Source organism: Salvelinus namaycush, chromosome 22 (assembly GCF_016432855.1).
Source record: "Salvelinus namaycush isolate Seneca chromosome 22, SaNama_1.0, whole genome shotgun sequence".
Lineage (NCBI taxonomy): Eukaryota > Metazoa > Chordata > Actinopteri > Salmoniformes > Salmonidae > Salvelinus > Salvelinus namaycush.
In genome coordinates this window covers 4,848,556-4,862,897 of record NC_052328.1, presented here as the reverse complement: position 1 = coordinate 4,862,897, position 14,342 = coordinate 4,848,556, and the positions used below count along the sequence as shown (strand labels likewise).

Below are 14,342 nucleotides of genomic sequence, written 5' to 3'. Positions count from 1 at the left end.
TGTTTTGTTTGTGGTGGAGTTAGTGGGTGCGGGGTGGTATTTTTGGGGGGGTGGGTTGTGTACCGGCCCGGTCTGTGGCAAAAGTGAAAGTTTCACGCTAGACTTGCAGCCAACGCTGTGTTACTAATCTGCCTGTCTTCAAAGCCTCTGGAAGGGGCCAGAGCCCACCTCCCCCTGCCCTGCTCGGAAGTCTCCCGTAGACCTCCTTCAAGTCTTTCACACATAACTGAACGCAACAATACCACCTCGCCCCCAACCTTCAAATTAGGCCTCCTCTCTCACCTTCCACACATTCTGCACACACTCGTCTCTCAGTCTTCATTCTTTGAACATGTGGCTCATCTTTTTCGGGGGCCTTTTCCGTGAACAAAATAATCCCTATTTTCCCCCTCTCCGTTTTCATTTTCATTAATCTCGAAAGTGAATGGCAGCAGACCTGTCTTTCCTCCTTTCCTCATCTCTTTCAAGGAGTACTTGCTCTAAAAAAGGAAACAGAAGAACAAAAGAGTAGCCGACTCCCCCATCTGAATCACACTTTAGGCAAAAACTGATCCATAACATGCCATCAGATTAAATGAGTATATGATGTCTCATTTGGATTAAGTAATACCCCCATGGGCTGATGTATGTGTACTGATCTCCTTTTTACAATTCATATACATATTGTTGTTTGTCAAGGAAAATGTTAGAGTGAAATGCCCAACCAGCTAACAGTGAGCACTGATTTGAGCCACAGAAGTATGCTATTCTGCATCAGCTTCATTTATTTAGGCTAGTTAGCAGACCAGCCTCACCCCCCCATTCCCCTGTTGTATACTACCTTAGTGTGTGTGTGTGTGAGAGAGAGAGACAGAGAGAGAGCGCTTGTGTGTATATCTACATGGCCCAATGGAATGATGAGAGGTGAGCGATGGATACAAAGTGCCATTGAATGGAGCAGAGGAGTATGTAAACAAACGGAAAGATATGGTGGGAGATAGGAGAGAACAAATTCAGGGCCAGTTATGTTAACAGATGGATGGAGAGATACCCACAGGACTAAATAGAAGAAAAGTGTGTCTGTGTCGTGTCGTGTTCTCTTTGGGTCATTAACGTAGGCGTGTAGCTCTGTGTGTGTGTATGTGTGTGTGCCGCATTTCCCTGCGTGTGCTATAATACACTCTTTGTTGCTCCGAACTCACACACTGCCATGATGATTCATAGATTTTTTGTTGTTGAGATATGCCATTCAATGGAAGTGTTGTCTGTTTTCAGTGTATCTTTCCCCGGGGATTTTTTTCACGCTGTTAAATTAATTTAGGGGAAACATTGATCTTGTGTATCACTGTATGTAAATACAGCATGCTATTGATGAATGTCAATATCAGGGTATTATTGATGCTTTCAATGAGTGTTGCAATAATGATCGGACACTGTACAGTACAGTGACAATGTACGGTAGAAGTGAGCTAGCTATTAACACAGTCATCCATTACATAAATAGTAATCTATACTGTTAGCCTTGTTATCTCTGAGTGGGTGGTCCAGTTCACTGTTTGTTTTGGTGTGTCACTCTGACTAGTGACTGGACAATGGGGGCCAGTGTGACATTGTGACTGTCCAGTATTGGGACAAAGGGCATCTTTGATGCCAGCGTGGCACGACCCACCAGCTGTAGGAGCGGGTCGGTGCCGCGGGGTGGTGCGGGCTACCGGAGGGAGGTCAGAAAGAGGGCATTGATAGTTACACCCTGCTACAGCTCATCCAAGCTCATCACCAAAACCTCTCTCTGCAACTGGATCCTGGACTTCCTGATGTGCTGCCCCAGTTGGTGAGGGTAGGTAACAACACCTCTGCCACGGTGACCATCAACACGGGAGCCCCTCAGGGGTGTGTGCTTGAGGTGTCCGCACGCTTCCCAGCCGAAACAGTTCAGAAGAGTTTGTGCATATATTCTGACAACATTTTGTGACGTTTTTGTTTGTCTTGGACTTCGGTGAGGAATTTTTTCGGCTGTTTTGTCACACACATTTTTTACTGGTGGCAAGCCAAAGCTCTGAGCCAAAGTCTAAGCCTTTTCGTCGGTAATTGGTCAACAGTAGATCTTTTTCAATAAAGTCTTTGTTGTCATTCAACAAGAGACGACTTGTTTTCATGCAAATTTTTTCATTGAGAAATACTGCACCAAACATCTTATTTAGATGTAAAATTGCGCAACTAAGATCTCCTCTGCAAAAATGTCAAAATGAATGATCTTAGATTCATTCGGACTATTTTGAGGAAGTGTATATTGGCTACGGCATCTCAAAATGGACAAACTGTACTATTGCTGCGTTTTTCTTGTTGTTCGACCGAAGGTATTTTAAGGGAGTATGCAAGCATGCTGACACCTTTAGTCCTCCCCTGTACTCCCTGTTCAACCATGACTGCGAGGCCACGCAAGACTCCAACACCATCATCAAGTTTGCTGACGACACGAAAGTTGTGGGCCTGATCACCGACGGCGATGATACCGCGTACAGTAAGAGATCAGAGACTTGGCAGTGTTGTGCCAGGACAACAGTCTCTCCCTCAATGTCAGTAAGACCAAGGAGCTAATTGTGAACTACAAGAAAAAGAGGGGAAAGCACATCCCCATCCACATCGACAGGGCTGTAGTCGAGCAGGTCAAGAGCTTCAAGTTCCTTGGCATCTACATCACATGCTCCACACACACCCGTGTAACTGATGTGAAATGGCTAGCTAGTTAGCGGTGGTGCGCGCTAATAGCGTTTCAATCGGTGACGTCACTCGCTCTGAGACCTTGAAGTAGTTGTTCCCCTTGCTCTTCAACGGCCGCGGCTTTTGTGGAGCGATGGCTAACGATGCTTCGAGGGTGGCTGTTGTCGATGTGTGCAGAGGGTCCCTGGTTCGAGCCCAGGTAGGGGTGAGGAGAGGGACGGAAGCTAAACTGTTACACCTGCACAGTCGTGAAGAGGGCACGACAGCGCCTCTTTACATCACTAAGGACTTAACATGGTCCACACACACCCGCAGAGTCATGAAGATGGCACGACAGCGCGTCTTACCCCTCAAGAGGCTGAAAACATTTGGTATGGGCCCTCCGATTCTCAAAAGGTTCTACAGCTGCACCATTGAGAGCATCTTGACTGGCTGCATCACAGCTTGGTATGACAAATGAACCGCTCTTGACCGCAAAGCTCTACAGAGGGTGGTGCGGATGTCCCAGTACATCCCTGTGGCCGAGCGCCCTGCCATCCAGGACCTCTATATCAGGCGATGTCAGAGGAAGGCCCAAAAAATTGCACCAGCCAACCAAGCCATAGATTGTTCACTCTGCTACTGTCCGGCAAGCGGTACCGGAGCATCAGTTCTCGGACCAACAGGCTCCGAGACAGCTTCTACCCCCAAGCCATAACACTGCTAAATAGTTAATTAAATGGTTACCCGGACTATCTGCATTGGCCATATCTTGCACTGACTCTCTGCACACTCACAAGACTATATACAGTGCATTCGGAAAGTATTCAGACCCCTTCCATTTTTCCATATTTTTTTTACATTCTAAAATTCTAAAATGTATTAAATAAATAAAAATCCTCATCAATCTACACACAATACCCCATAATGGCAAAACAAAAACAGGTTTTTAGAAATGTTTGCAAATATTAAAAATTGAAAACAGAAATACCTTATTTACATGAGTATTCAGACCCTTTGCCATGAGACTCGAACTTGAGCTCAGGTGCATCCTGTTTCCATTGGTCATTCTTGAGATGTTGCTACAGCTTGATTGGAGTCCACCTTTGGTAAATTCAATTGATTGGACAAGATTTGGAAAGGCACACACCTGTCTATATAAGGTCCCACAAATGACAGTGCATGTTAGAACAAAAACCAAGCCATGAGGTCAAAGGAATTGTCAGTAGAGCACAGAGACAGGATTGTGTCAAGGCACAGATCTGGTGAAGGGTACCAAAACATTTTTGCAGTATTGAAGGTCCCCAAGAACACAGGGGCTTTGGTCAGTGAGGTGACCAAGAACGCTATGGTCACCCTGACTGAGCTCCAGAGTTTCTCTGTCGAGATGGGAGAATCTTCCAGAAGGACAACAATCTCTGCAGCACACCACCAATCAGGCCTTTATGGTAGAGTGGCCAGACGGAAGCCACTCCTCAGTAAAAGGCACATGACAGCTTGCTTGGCCATGTCATCACACAGTGAAATCAAGTGCGCAGCTGAACACTGTATGCTGGAAACAATCAATTTGTTATTTTTGACAAAAACATAACCAATAGTTGTTAAATATAAATACTGAACTTGTTTTTGCATGGATTCCGCGATGCTGTTTGCTTTTAACAGCGAGGACTGCTATTTCTTGTCCCGGAATCCCGCTTAATAGCCTGTTTGACAGAGCTGCTAGCCATCAAGCTAACAAAGTTAGTCCCAGATGAGTTTTGCAATGGAGCCCTTTTGTCTGGAGAAATAAATGAACGGTTCCAGCACTGTAGGAGCTGTATCTACTACGCTTTGTTTCGGGACAAACCGGATCACTCCGAGTTCCAATGCGGCAATTGTTTGCTTGCCAAGGATTATAGGCTTGAGGTGGCTTCCTTGATTACTCAAATTGCCAGCCTACGTAAGAAACTGGGGAAAGCACAGTGGAATGTTAACCTTTTCTACGCCGGTGGCTGGACGGCGTTCGCGCTTGTTGGATGCATCTCCGCCTTGTCGTTTGTCGTTATCCGACTGGTCGGTGTTGCCCGGAGATCCCCATCTGATATCGGAGTCAAAGGAGCACAGCAAGAGGAGCATGGCAATCAACGATGGTCGCATGTCATGAGCCGTGGAAGCTGAAGACAGTAGCCAACCGGCAAAGCAGTCTACACTCCCAACGACAGACCTGGAGCGGATACAAACAACGAAAAGTTTTGCCGTCTCGGAGCCTGATTTTCCTGCACCTTCATCACTGGGGGTTCCCAGCGCTGGGGATATCCGAATCCTGTGAAGTGTGGGATTGGGCGGATTTCCTCATCCTTCTCACCAGCCGTGATTTTGGGCAGCTCCATGGTGAGAAATGTGACTGTTCCTGGTGCAAAAACAATGTCCTATCCCGGAGCTCAAGTAAATTACATTACTTAGCTACTCCTGAATTTACTACGACAGGACATGAAAATCGATTCCATTGTAGTCCATGTGGGTTTTAATTACATTATGAAGGGCAGCTAATGACATCATAAAGAGCTGATTGACTCTACTAGACACTAATAAAATACCCATCATATCTGGCCCTGTGCCCTCTCTGCTTCGTGGCATTGAACACTTTCAATTTTCTTTCTCTTCACAACTGGCTACGTGATTGCAGCTCAATTGGTGTAACTTTTATTGACAATTTCGATACCTTTTTGAATCAAACACGTTTTATAAGGAGGATAAGATCCACCCAAATCATTTGTGTTCCTGGATCCTTTCACAGCATTGTACGGCTGCGTTGAGACAATGATTTATCAATGATAAGTTACCAGCTCAGTTAATCCCTACCATTGTGACGCTGAGTTGTCATAATGCTTAAGCAAATGTACAGTACATTATACCAGGGGCGTTGGTAGACACAGTGTAAGTCCCTCTAACTGCCCTGAATGCCTCTTCTGATCCTACAGCTGTTGTATGCAGTAATCGTGTGCCTATGAACCAGATTTATATTGTTAGCACTGAGGCGGTGTGCCCTAGTAGGAAGTCCACTGTGTGCAGCTCAACTATGCACTAACATAATCAACATGAGAATATCTACTTCTGCTAAGCTTCCCAGTAAAGCAATGAAAACAAGTAAGCATCCCAGAAGAAAAGTGCTCAAAATACCCCACGTTATTTATTTATTTTACTTTTATTTAACTAGGCAAATCACTTAAGAAAATATTCTTATTTACCATGACGGCCTACCCCGGCCAAACCCTAACCCAGACCATGCTGGGCCAATTGTGCGGCGCCCTATGGGACTCCCAATCACGGCCAGTTGTGATACAGCCTGGAATCAAACCAGGGTCTGTAGTGACGCCTCTAGCACTGAGATGCAGTGCCTTAGACCACTGCGCCACTCGGGAGCCCACATTAACATATGTATCTTAAGAAACAAGGTTTGTGAAATCAATTATTTGCTAGTAACAGATTACATTCATATCTCTGAAACTCACTTAGATAATACTGTTGATGATACAGAGGTAGCAATACAAGGTTATAACATTTAGAGAAAAGACAGAAATGCCAATGGTGGATGTGTTGATGTTTATATTCAGAACCACATTCCTGTAAAGCTTAGAGAGGATCTCATGTTAATTACTGTTGAAGTAATATGGTTACAGGTTCATCTGCCTCACCTAAAGCCCATTCTGGTGGGAAGCTGCTATAGACCACCATGTGCTAACAGTCAGTATCTGGATAAAGTGTGAAATGCTTGAAAATGTATGTGATATCAACAGAGAGGTATATTTTTGGGGTGATTTAAATATTGACTGGCTTTCATCAAGCTGCCTACTCAAGAAAAAGCTTCAAACTGTAACCGGTGCCTGCAACCTGGTTCATGTTATCAGTCAGGGTAGTTACAAACAGCACAGGAATGAAATCATCAACATGTATTGATCACATCTTTACTGATGTTGCAGAAATTAGCTTGAAAGCAGTATCCAGATCCATCGGATGTAGTGATCACAATATAGTAGCCATATCTAGGAAAACCAAAGTTCCAAAGGCTGGTCTGATGGCAGTTTTCAGCTCCTCTCTCAGCTGGCTAACCTGGTTTCTTATCTCTGCCTTTTTCGTCTATTTTGTCAATTAATTTCTGCTTCATTTCAGTTAATGCCTGTAGAATAGCTTCTTGTCCAGTTGCCTCGACTGTGCAGTGTTCAGCCGTTGGGGTAGCCTCATGGTCCTTGGCTAGGCTAGCTGGTCTGTTAGCATTAGCCTTACGCTGATTCTTGCGGTTGGTGCCTGGCATCGTTGACAAAAACATGACAGTAAGCCTTAAAATTGAGTCTCAGATTGTAGAGTGGTATTTTAATCAACATTACAATCTGCCCATATGTTTTGGAACAAACTAATCAAATATTTAAATACTCTGATGAGGAGCTCAGAAAAGTACGTCCTCACATGGCGCCGCTCCTCATCTTCCCCTACAGGCCCTAGATTTGTCGCACCTGGACTACTGTTCAGTCGTGTGGTCAGTTGCCACAAAAAGGGACTTAGGAAAATCGCAATTTTGCTAGCCCTTGGATGCACACAGAGAGCTAACATTAATAATATGCATGTCAATCTCTCCTGGCTTAAAGTGGAGGAGATATTTACTTCATCACTACTTGTATTTATGAGAGGTATGCTGAATTCACCGAGCAGTCTGTTTGAACTACTGGCGCACAGCTCGGACACCCATGCGTACCCCAGAAGAACAAGAGGTCTCGTCACAGTCCCCAAGTCCAGAACAGACTATGGGAGCAGCACAGTACTACATAGAGCCATGTCTAAGTGGAACTCTATTCCACATCAAGTAACTGATGCATGCAGTAAAATTAGATTTAAAAAACGGATAAAAATACAGCTTATGGAAGAGCGGGACTTTGAAGCAACACTTACATAGGCGCAGACACATCCATACACACAAATACGATAACATACGCCCTATACACACAAGTACAAATTCAAATGTTGTATTGTAGATATGTGGTAGTGGTGGAGTAGGGGCCTGAGGGCACACAGTGTGTTGTGAAATCTGTGAATGTATTGTAATGTTTTTGAATTTGAAGCTGTGTTGAGAGAATGCCAAGAATGTGCAAAGCTGTCATCGAGGCAAAGGGTGGCTACTTTGAAGAATCTCAAATATATAATATATTTTGATTTGTTTAACAATTTTTTGGTTACTACATGATTCCATATGTGTTATTTCATAGTGTTGATGTCTTCACTATTATTATACAATGTAGAAAATAGTGAAAATAAAGAAAAACCCTTGCATGAGTAGGTGTGCCCAAACGTTTGACTGGAACTGTATATACATTAGCAAAAATGTTTTTTGCTTTGTCATTATGGGGTATTGTGTGTAGATTGATGAGGGGAAAATAACACTTTAATACATTTTCGAATAAGGCTGAAACGTAACAAAACGTGGAAAAAGTCAAGGGTGTGACTACTTTCCGAATGCACTGTATACACACACTCACACATTACATTGACACTCTCACACAAACCCAAACACATTCACATACACTACATACGCACAAACATAACACACATATATACCAATGTCACACACACACACATACTTTCACAATCATCATATGCTGCTGCTACTCTGTTCTTTATTCTTCTCTTATTATTATCTATCCTGATGCCTAGTCACTTTACCTTGGCTTTATGTACATATCTACCTCAAATATATTGTATCCCTGCACAGTGATATGGTACTGGTACTCCCTGTATATAGTTCCTCTTGTGATACTATTTGTATATTTCTTATTTTCTTATTTTTAAATCTGCCTCGTTGTGAAGGGCTCGTAAAGCAAGCATTTCACGGTAAAGTTGTATTCGGTACTTGTGTCCAATACAATTCCATTTGATTTGTTCCCCACCACCTCTACACAAAACATCCATTTGTCAAACTGAGTACATCTAAATGAATGCTACTTTAATAGAGGATGTTTAGCATTTTAATCAATGGAATGACAGCAGCTGTGGGTTCTTTAAACAGTTACCCTTCAACCCTTTGGTCCTCTTAGCAGTACCTGTGGAAATCTTGTGAGGAAAAATATATTATAATAATATGTACTTTCATACTTTCATCGCTATCAATTGTTATCACTTGTATGTATGTATGTATCAATGGATGTATAACATGATAATAGTGATGAAATCAATCATGTTGAATATGTGTGTATTAGAGTTCTCATCTGGCCTGAAAATTGAAGCCTGGTCTGACCCAAACCCGATGAGCTGAAGCCCGAGCCCAGGCAAGAAATGTAATGCCAGATTTATAGACCATGTTGCTATTTTGCTAAAGTTAACCAGAAGGTTATTCACTTACAACACTTTGGTGTTGACAACAATGTGGCAGAGACATCATCAAGCGGAGTGAGGAGAGAGGGAAAAGCCCTTGCCTTGTCTAAGAAAAGTTAGAAGAGGGGAAAACCCAAATTTGAGTATAATCAACAACTGTCATATGTAGACTCAGGGTGTATAAAACATCCATATATATTTTCAGAAATTAGACCGATGCTCCTTCTGTTGCACGTTTAGGTGTTTGTTTGATTCCGTGAGGTCCAACTGCCTCAGACAACCACAACATGTAAGCTACACTATATATACAAAAGTACAAGCAACGTCAGCACAAGAACTGTTCGTCGGGAGCGTCATGAAATGGATTTCCATGGCCGAGCAGCCGCACACAAGCCTTAGATCACCATGCGCAATGCCAAGCGACGGCTGGAGTTGTATAAAGCTCGCCGCCATTGGACTCTGGAGCAGTGGAGATGCGTTCTCTGGCGTGGTGAATCACGCTTCACCATCTGGCTATCCAGCGGAGGAATCTGAGTTAGGTGGATGCCAGGAGAACGCTACCTGCCCGAATGCGTAGTGCCACCTGTAACGTTTGGTGGATGAGGAATAATGGTCTGTGGCCATTTAGTTCCAATGAAGAGAAATCAAAACGCTACCACATACAATGACATTCTAGACGATTCTGTGCTTCCAACTTTGTGGAAACAGTTTGGAGAAGGCCCTTTCCTGTTTCAGCATGACAATGCCCCCGTGGCCAAAGCAAGGTCCATACAGAAATGGTTTGTCGAGATTGGTGTGGAAGAACTTACCTGGCCTGCACAGAGCCCTGACCTCAACCCCATCGAACAGCTTTGGGATGAATTGGAACGCTGACTGCAAGCCAGGCCTAATCGCCCAACATCAGTGCCCAACCTCACTAATGCTTTTGTGGCTGAATGGAAGCAAGTCCCCACAGCAATGTTCCAACGTGTAGCGGAAAGCCTTCCCAGAGGACTGGAGGCTGTTATAGCAGCGCAGGAGGGACCAACTCCATATTAATGCCCATGATTTTGGAATGAGATGTTTGACGAGCAGGTGTCCACATACTTTGTCATGTATTGTATGTTAAATAAAACAATTTCACGAATTCCACTGTTTTTACACTTTGGCATGTTGTAGTAAAGATTTTAGTAATTGTTTTCATTAGAATAGATTCTGTGATTTAAAAAAATAAAAAAATATTCAGCATTGTTTACGCTGTTCCAAACAAACATAATGTTTTGTTTTTATAATAGGCCCACCTTTACACACATGGGTCACACAGTGCTCTCCGTCTTCTTGATCGCTTTCTTCTTCTTATTATCATCATTATAATAATAAGCATGCTAATATCATCATCAGTAGGCTTAGTTTTAAAATGAAATAACAAAGGGAGCCTTGAATAATTCAACAGATAAACTGCAACGTCAGCAATTGTAGGATTGCGACTGTGTTTAATCTTTGTAGTCTAATAAATACTTTTTCCATTAGAACAGACTCTCTGTGATTTCTTATCTGTTTGGTGCTGTTTACACTGTTTCAAACAGTCAGAAAACACAAACTTTTTTAATATTAAATGGAGTCTTGAATAATTAAATAATAAATAAATAAATGTTCTGGATATTATTAGCTATAGGCCGGCCTTTGGCCTAACGGGTGCATGCACGTGTCACGTGAACAGAGCATAGCAGGGAAGGCACATTTAGCGAATAGGGAATGTTTTTGCAGTCTGAACAAAAGAGGGATTTCGGTAACATAACTTTTCAGTCAGAGAAACAAGTAAGAAACAAATGTATAACTAATTAGATAGCAGCTTCAGCCCAAATGGACAGCGCAATACAGCGTGTACTTTCTCCTTCAGCTGAAGGAGGAGAGAGAGAGATAGGGTGTACCATTCACACAGGCACGCACTGTAAAGAAAAATATATGCAATGAAAAAATTATTGAAAACACAGGCCCGGCCCGAACCCGTTAGGCCCCATCAGGTTGGGGCTGAAATTGAGAACTCTAGTGTGTATGTGTTTTTCTTCACAGCTGGTCATTTGGGGTGCTAATGTGGGAGATCTTCACCCTGGGGGGTTCTCCGTACCCCGGCATCCCCGTAGAAGAGCTCTTCAAGCTGCTGAAAGAGGGCCATCGCATGGACAAGCCTGGCAACTGCACCAACGAGCTGTATGATACCATCTTTATCTTTTTATCTCAAACACACACACATGCATGCACGTAGGCAGGCGCACAAGCACGAATGTGTGCATTCACGCAGGCAGGCGCACACAAACACACATAAACCTTATTGGGGTCCCCACCCTCACCCCATCTCCATCGGATCAATGACCCTACACATCTGGCCTGGGTCTGTATCAATGTCCTCATTCACAATGGGGCTTGTCCAGTCACACAGAAAACAATGTTACGGCCTACACCGGTACTGTAGGGCCTAATGTTCTCACACTGTACTGGAAACAGTGAAGCCCACAGTGGAGACAGACAAACAGACCAAGGATAGGATTGGCATTGGGGTCCATCAGTCTTGAACGTTAAAGAGTACAGAGAAATAGAACCTGCATAGCTCTGTGTTTGGATTCTCTGGTTCATACCTGGACACTTAGGCTCAGAGAAATCAGTCTTAATCATCTCACCCACTTTGACAGTGTTTTAGAGAAGAACAGCAGTCTGTTTAATGAGTGACAAGGCATGTTACTTTGGAAATATATAATACAGGACTTTTGTTAATCTCTCTCTCTCTCTCTCTCTCTCTCTCGCTCTCTCGCTCTCTCGCTCTCTCGCTCTCTCGCTCTCTCGCTCTCTCTCTCGCTCTCTCGCTCTCTCTCTCTCTCTCAGGTACATGATGATGAAAGACTGTTGGCATGCCATTTCCTCCCATCGGCCCACCTTCAAGCAGTTGGTGGAGGATCTAGACCGTATCCTGACCCTGGTCACCAATGAGGTGAGGGCACAAACCAGAGTCATTCCGCTTCACCATCACACCTGTTCACACTAGGGCTGTGGCGCTCATGAAATGTTGTCAGCCGGTCTCATGGTAATTGACTGTTAATGAACATAAGCGCGTTCAGCATCCCTGGCTATCGTACTGCTGTTGGGGTAGGGTAAATTCTATGCACTTGAATAGCGGATGGAGGAGGCTTTTGCTGCGATTCATTTTCATACCCGCCAGGTAGGCTACTCCAGTTGTAAAGCGACGCAATGTGCTTAATATTAGAAAAGTTGAGAAAAAAATATAGTAGGCCTAGTCTATGGAAACCTGATGGGAGCCTCGTCTTTTTAATAGAGGCCATCAACACTTTTGCATAGCCTATGGAAATGTTGAGCAACATGGGCTTATAGGAACACTTATTTCATTCCATGCATCAACCAGCTATGAGGAGCTGGCTCTCCTATTTTGCTCTAACTCTGAATGCCAGAGCTCTCATGAAGTGTTTTATTCGATTTTCTATTGCATTTGCATTGATGTCAGAATGATTAGTGGAAAAATATAGCGCTGAGCACCGACCATAAGCGACTGACCCTTAGCAAGTTTGATAGGCTACTAATGACCATCAGCGGCATCAGAGAGCAGTTTTGGAGAAGTCTAGTTAAGTGGAATTTGACTGCTGTCATGACAAGTGACTGCCGGTGTGGCGGTAATGCGGTCACCGTAACAGCCCAAGGTCACAGTCACCTACAATCAATCTGAAGTCTGAGAAACTTACTTGTAGTGCCTTCAGAAAGTATTCTGACCCCTTGACTTTTTCCACATTTTGTTACGTTACAGCCTTATTCTAAAAAATTTTTTTTATCTACACACATTACCACAATGATCAAGCGAAAACAGATTTTTATAAATTTTTGCAAATGTATTTTAAAAAAAACGGATACCTTATTTACATAAGTATTCAGACCCCTTTGCTATGAGGCTCGAAATTGAACTCAGGTGCATCCTGTTTGCATTGATCATCCTTGAGATGTTTCTACAACTTGATTGGAGTCCACCTGTGGTAAATTCAATTGATTGGATATGATTTGTAAAGGCACACACCTGTCTTTATAAGGTCCCACAGTTTACAGTGCATGTCAGAGCAAAACCCAAGCCATGAGGTCAAAGGAATTGCCCGTAGATCTCCGAGACAGGATTGTGTTGAGGAACAGATCTGGGGAAGGGTACCAAAACATGTCTGCAGCATTGAATGTCCCCAAGAACACAGTGGCATCCATGATTCTTAAATGGAAGTTTGGAACCACCAAGACTCTTCCTAGAACTATCTTCTCTAAAACAAACTGAGCAATCGGGGGAGAAGGGCCTTGGTCAGGGAGGTGACCAAGAACCCGATGGTCACACTGACAGAGCTCTAGAGTTCCTCTGTGGAGATGGGAGAACCTTCCAGAAGGACAACCATCTCTGCAGCACTCCACCAATCAGGTCTTTATGGTAGAGTGGCCAGACAGAAGGCACTCCTCAGTAAAAGGCACATGACAGCCCGCTTGGAGTTGCCAAAAGGCACCTAAAGACTCTCAGACCATGAGAAACAAGATTCTTTGGTCTGATGAAACCAAGATTGAACTCTTTGGCCTGAATGCCAAGTGTCATGTTTGGAGGAAACCTGGCATCATCCAAAGGTGAAGCATGGTGGTGGCAGCATCATGCTGTGGAGATGTTTTTCAGCGGCATGGACTGGGAGATTAGTCAGGATCAAAGGAAAGATGAACAGAGCAAAGTACAGAGATATCCTTGATGAAAACCTGCTCCAGAGCACTCAGGACTTCAGACTGGGGGCGAATGTTCACCTTCCAACAGGACAACGACCCTAAGCACACAGCCAAGACGCAGTAGTGGCTTTGGGACAAGTCTCTGAATGTCCTTGAGTAGCCCAGCCAGAGCCCAGACTTGAACCCGACAGAACAGCTCTAGAGACCTGAAATTAGCTGTGCAGCAACACTCCCCATCCAACCTGACAGAGGTTGAGAGGATCTCAAATCAAATCAAACTTTATTTGTCACATGCGCTGAATACAGCTGAATACAAGTGTAGACCTTACAGTGAAATGCTTACTTACAAGCCCTTAACCAACAGTACAGTTCAAGAAGAGTTAATAAAATATTTACCAAATAAAGTAAATAATAAAAAGTAACACAATAAAATAACAATAATGAGGCTATATACAGGGGGTACCGGTACCGATTCAATGTTGGGGAGTAAAGGTTAGTTGAGGTCATTTGTACATGTAGTTGGGGTTAAGTGACTATGCATAGGTGCTAAACAGCGTGTAGTAGCAGTGTACAAAACAAATGTAGGGGGGGTGTCCATTTGA

General features: G+C 43.6%; 1 protein-coding gene across 7 annotated transcripts in view; it reads left to right on the top strand.

Annotated features, from left to right (window-relative positions):
* The window catches only part of LOC120017472 (fibroblast growth factor receptor 2-like), a 108,044-nt gene that overhangs the window by 87,707 nt on the left and 5,995 nt on the right, over positions 1-14,342 (top strand). For all 7 annotated transcript variants that reach the window (XM_038960236.1, XM_038960235.1, XM_038960233.1 and 4 more), the window contains 2 exons: positions 11,071-11,208; positions 11,878-11,983. In XM_038960236.1, coding sequence (XP_038816164.1) covers positions 11,071-11,208; positions 11,878-11,983 — 244 coding nt within the window. The remainder of the gene's footprint in view (positions 1-11,070; positions 11,209-11,877; positions 11,984-14,342) is intronic.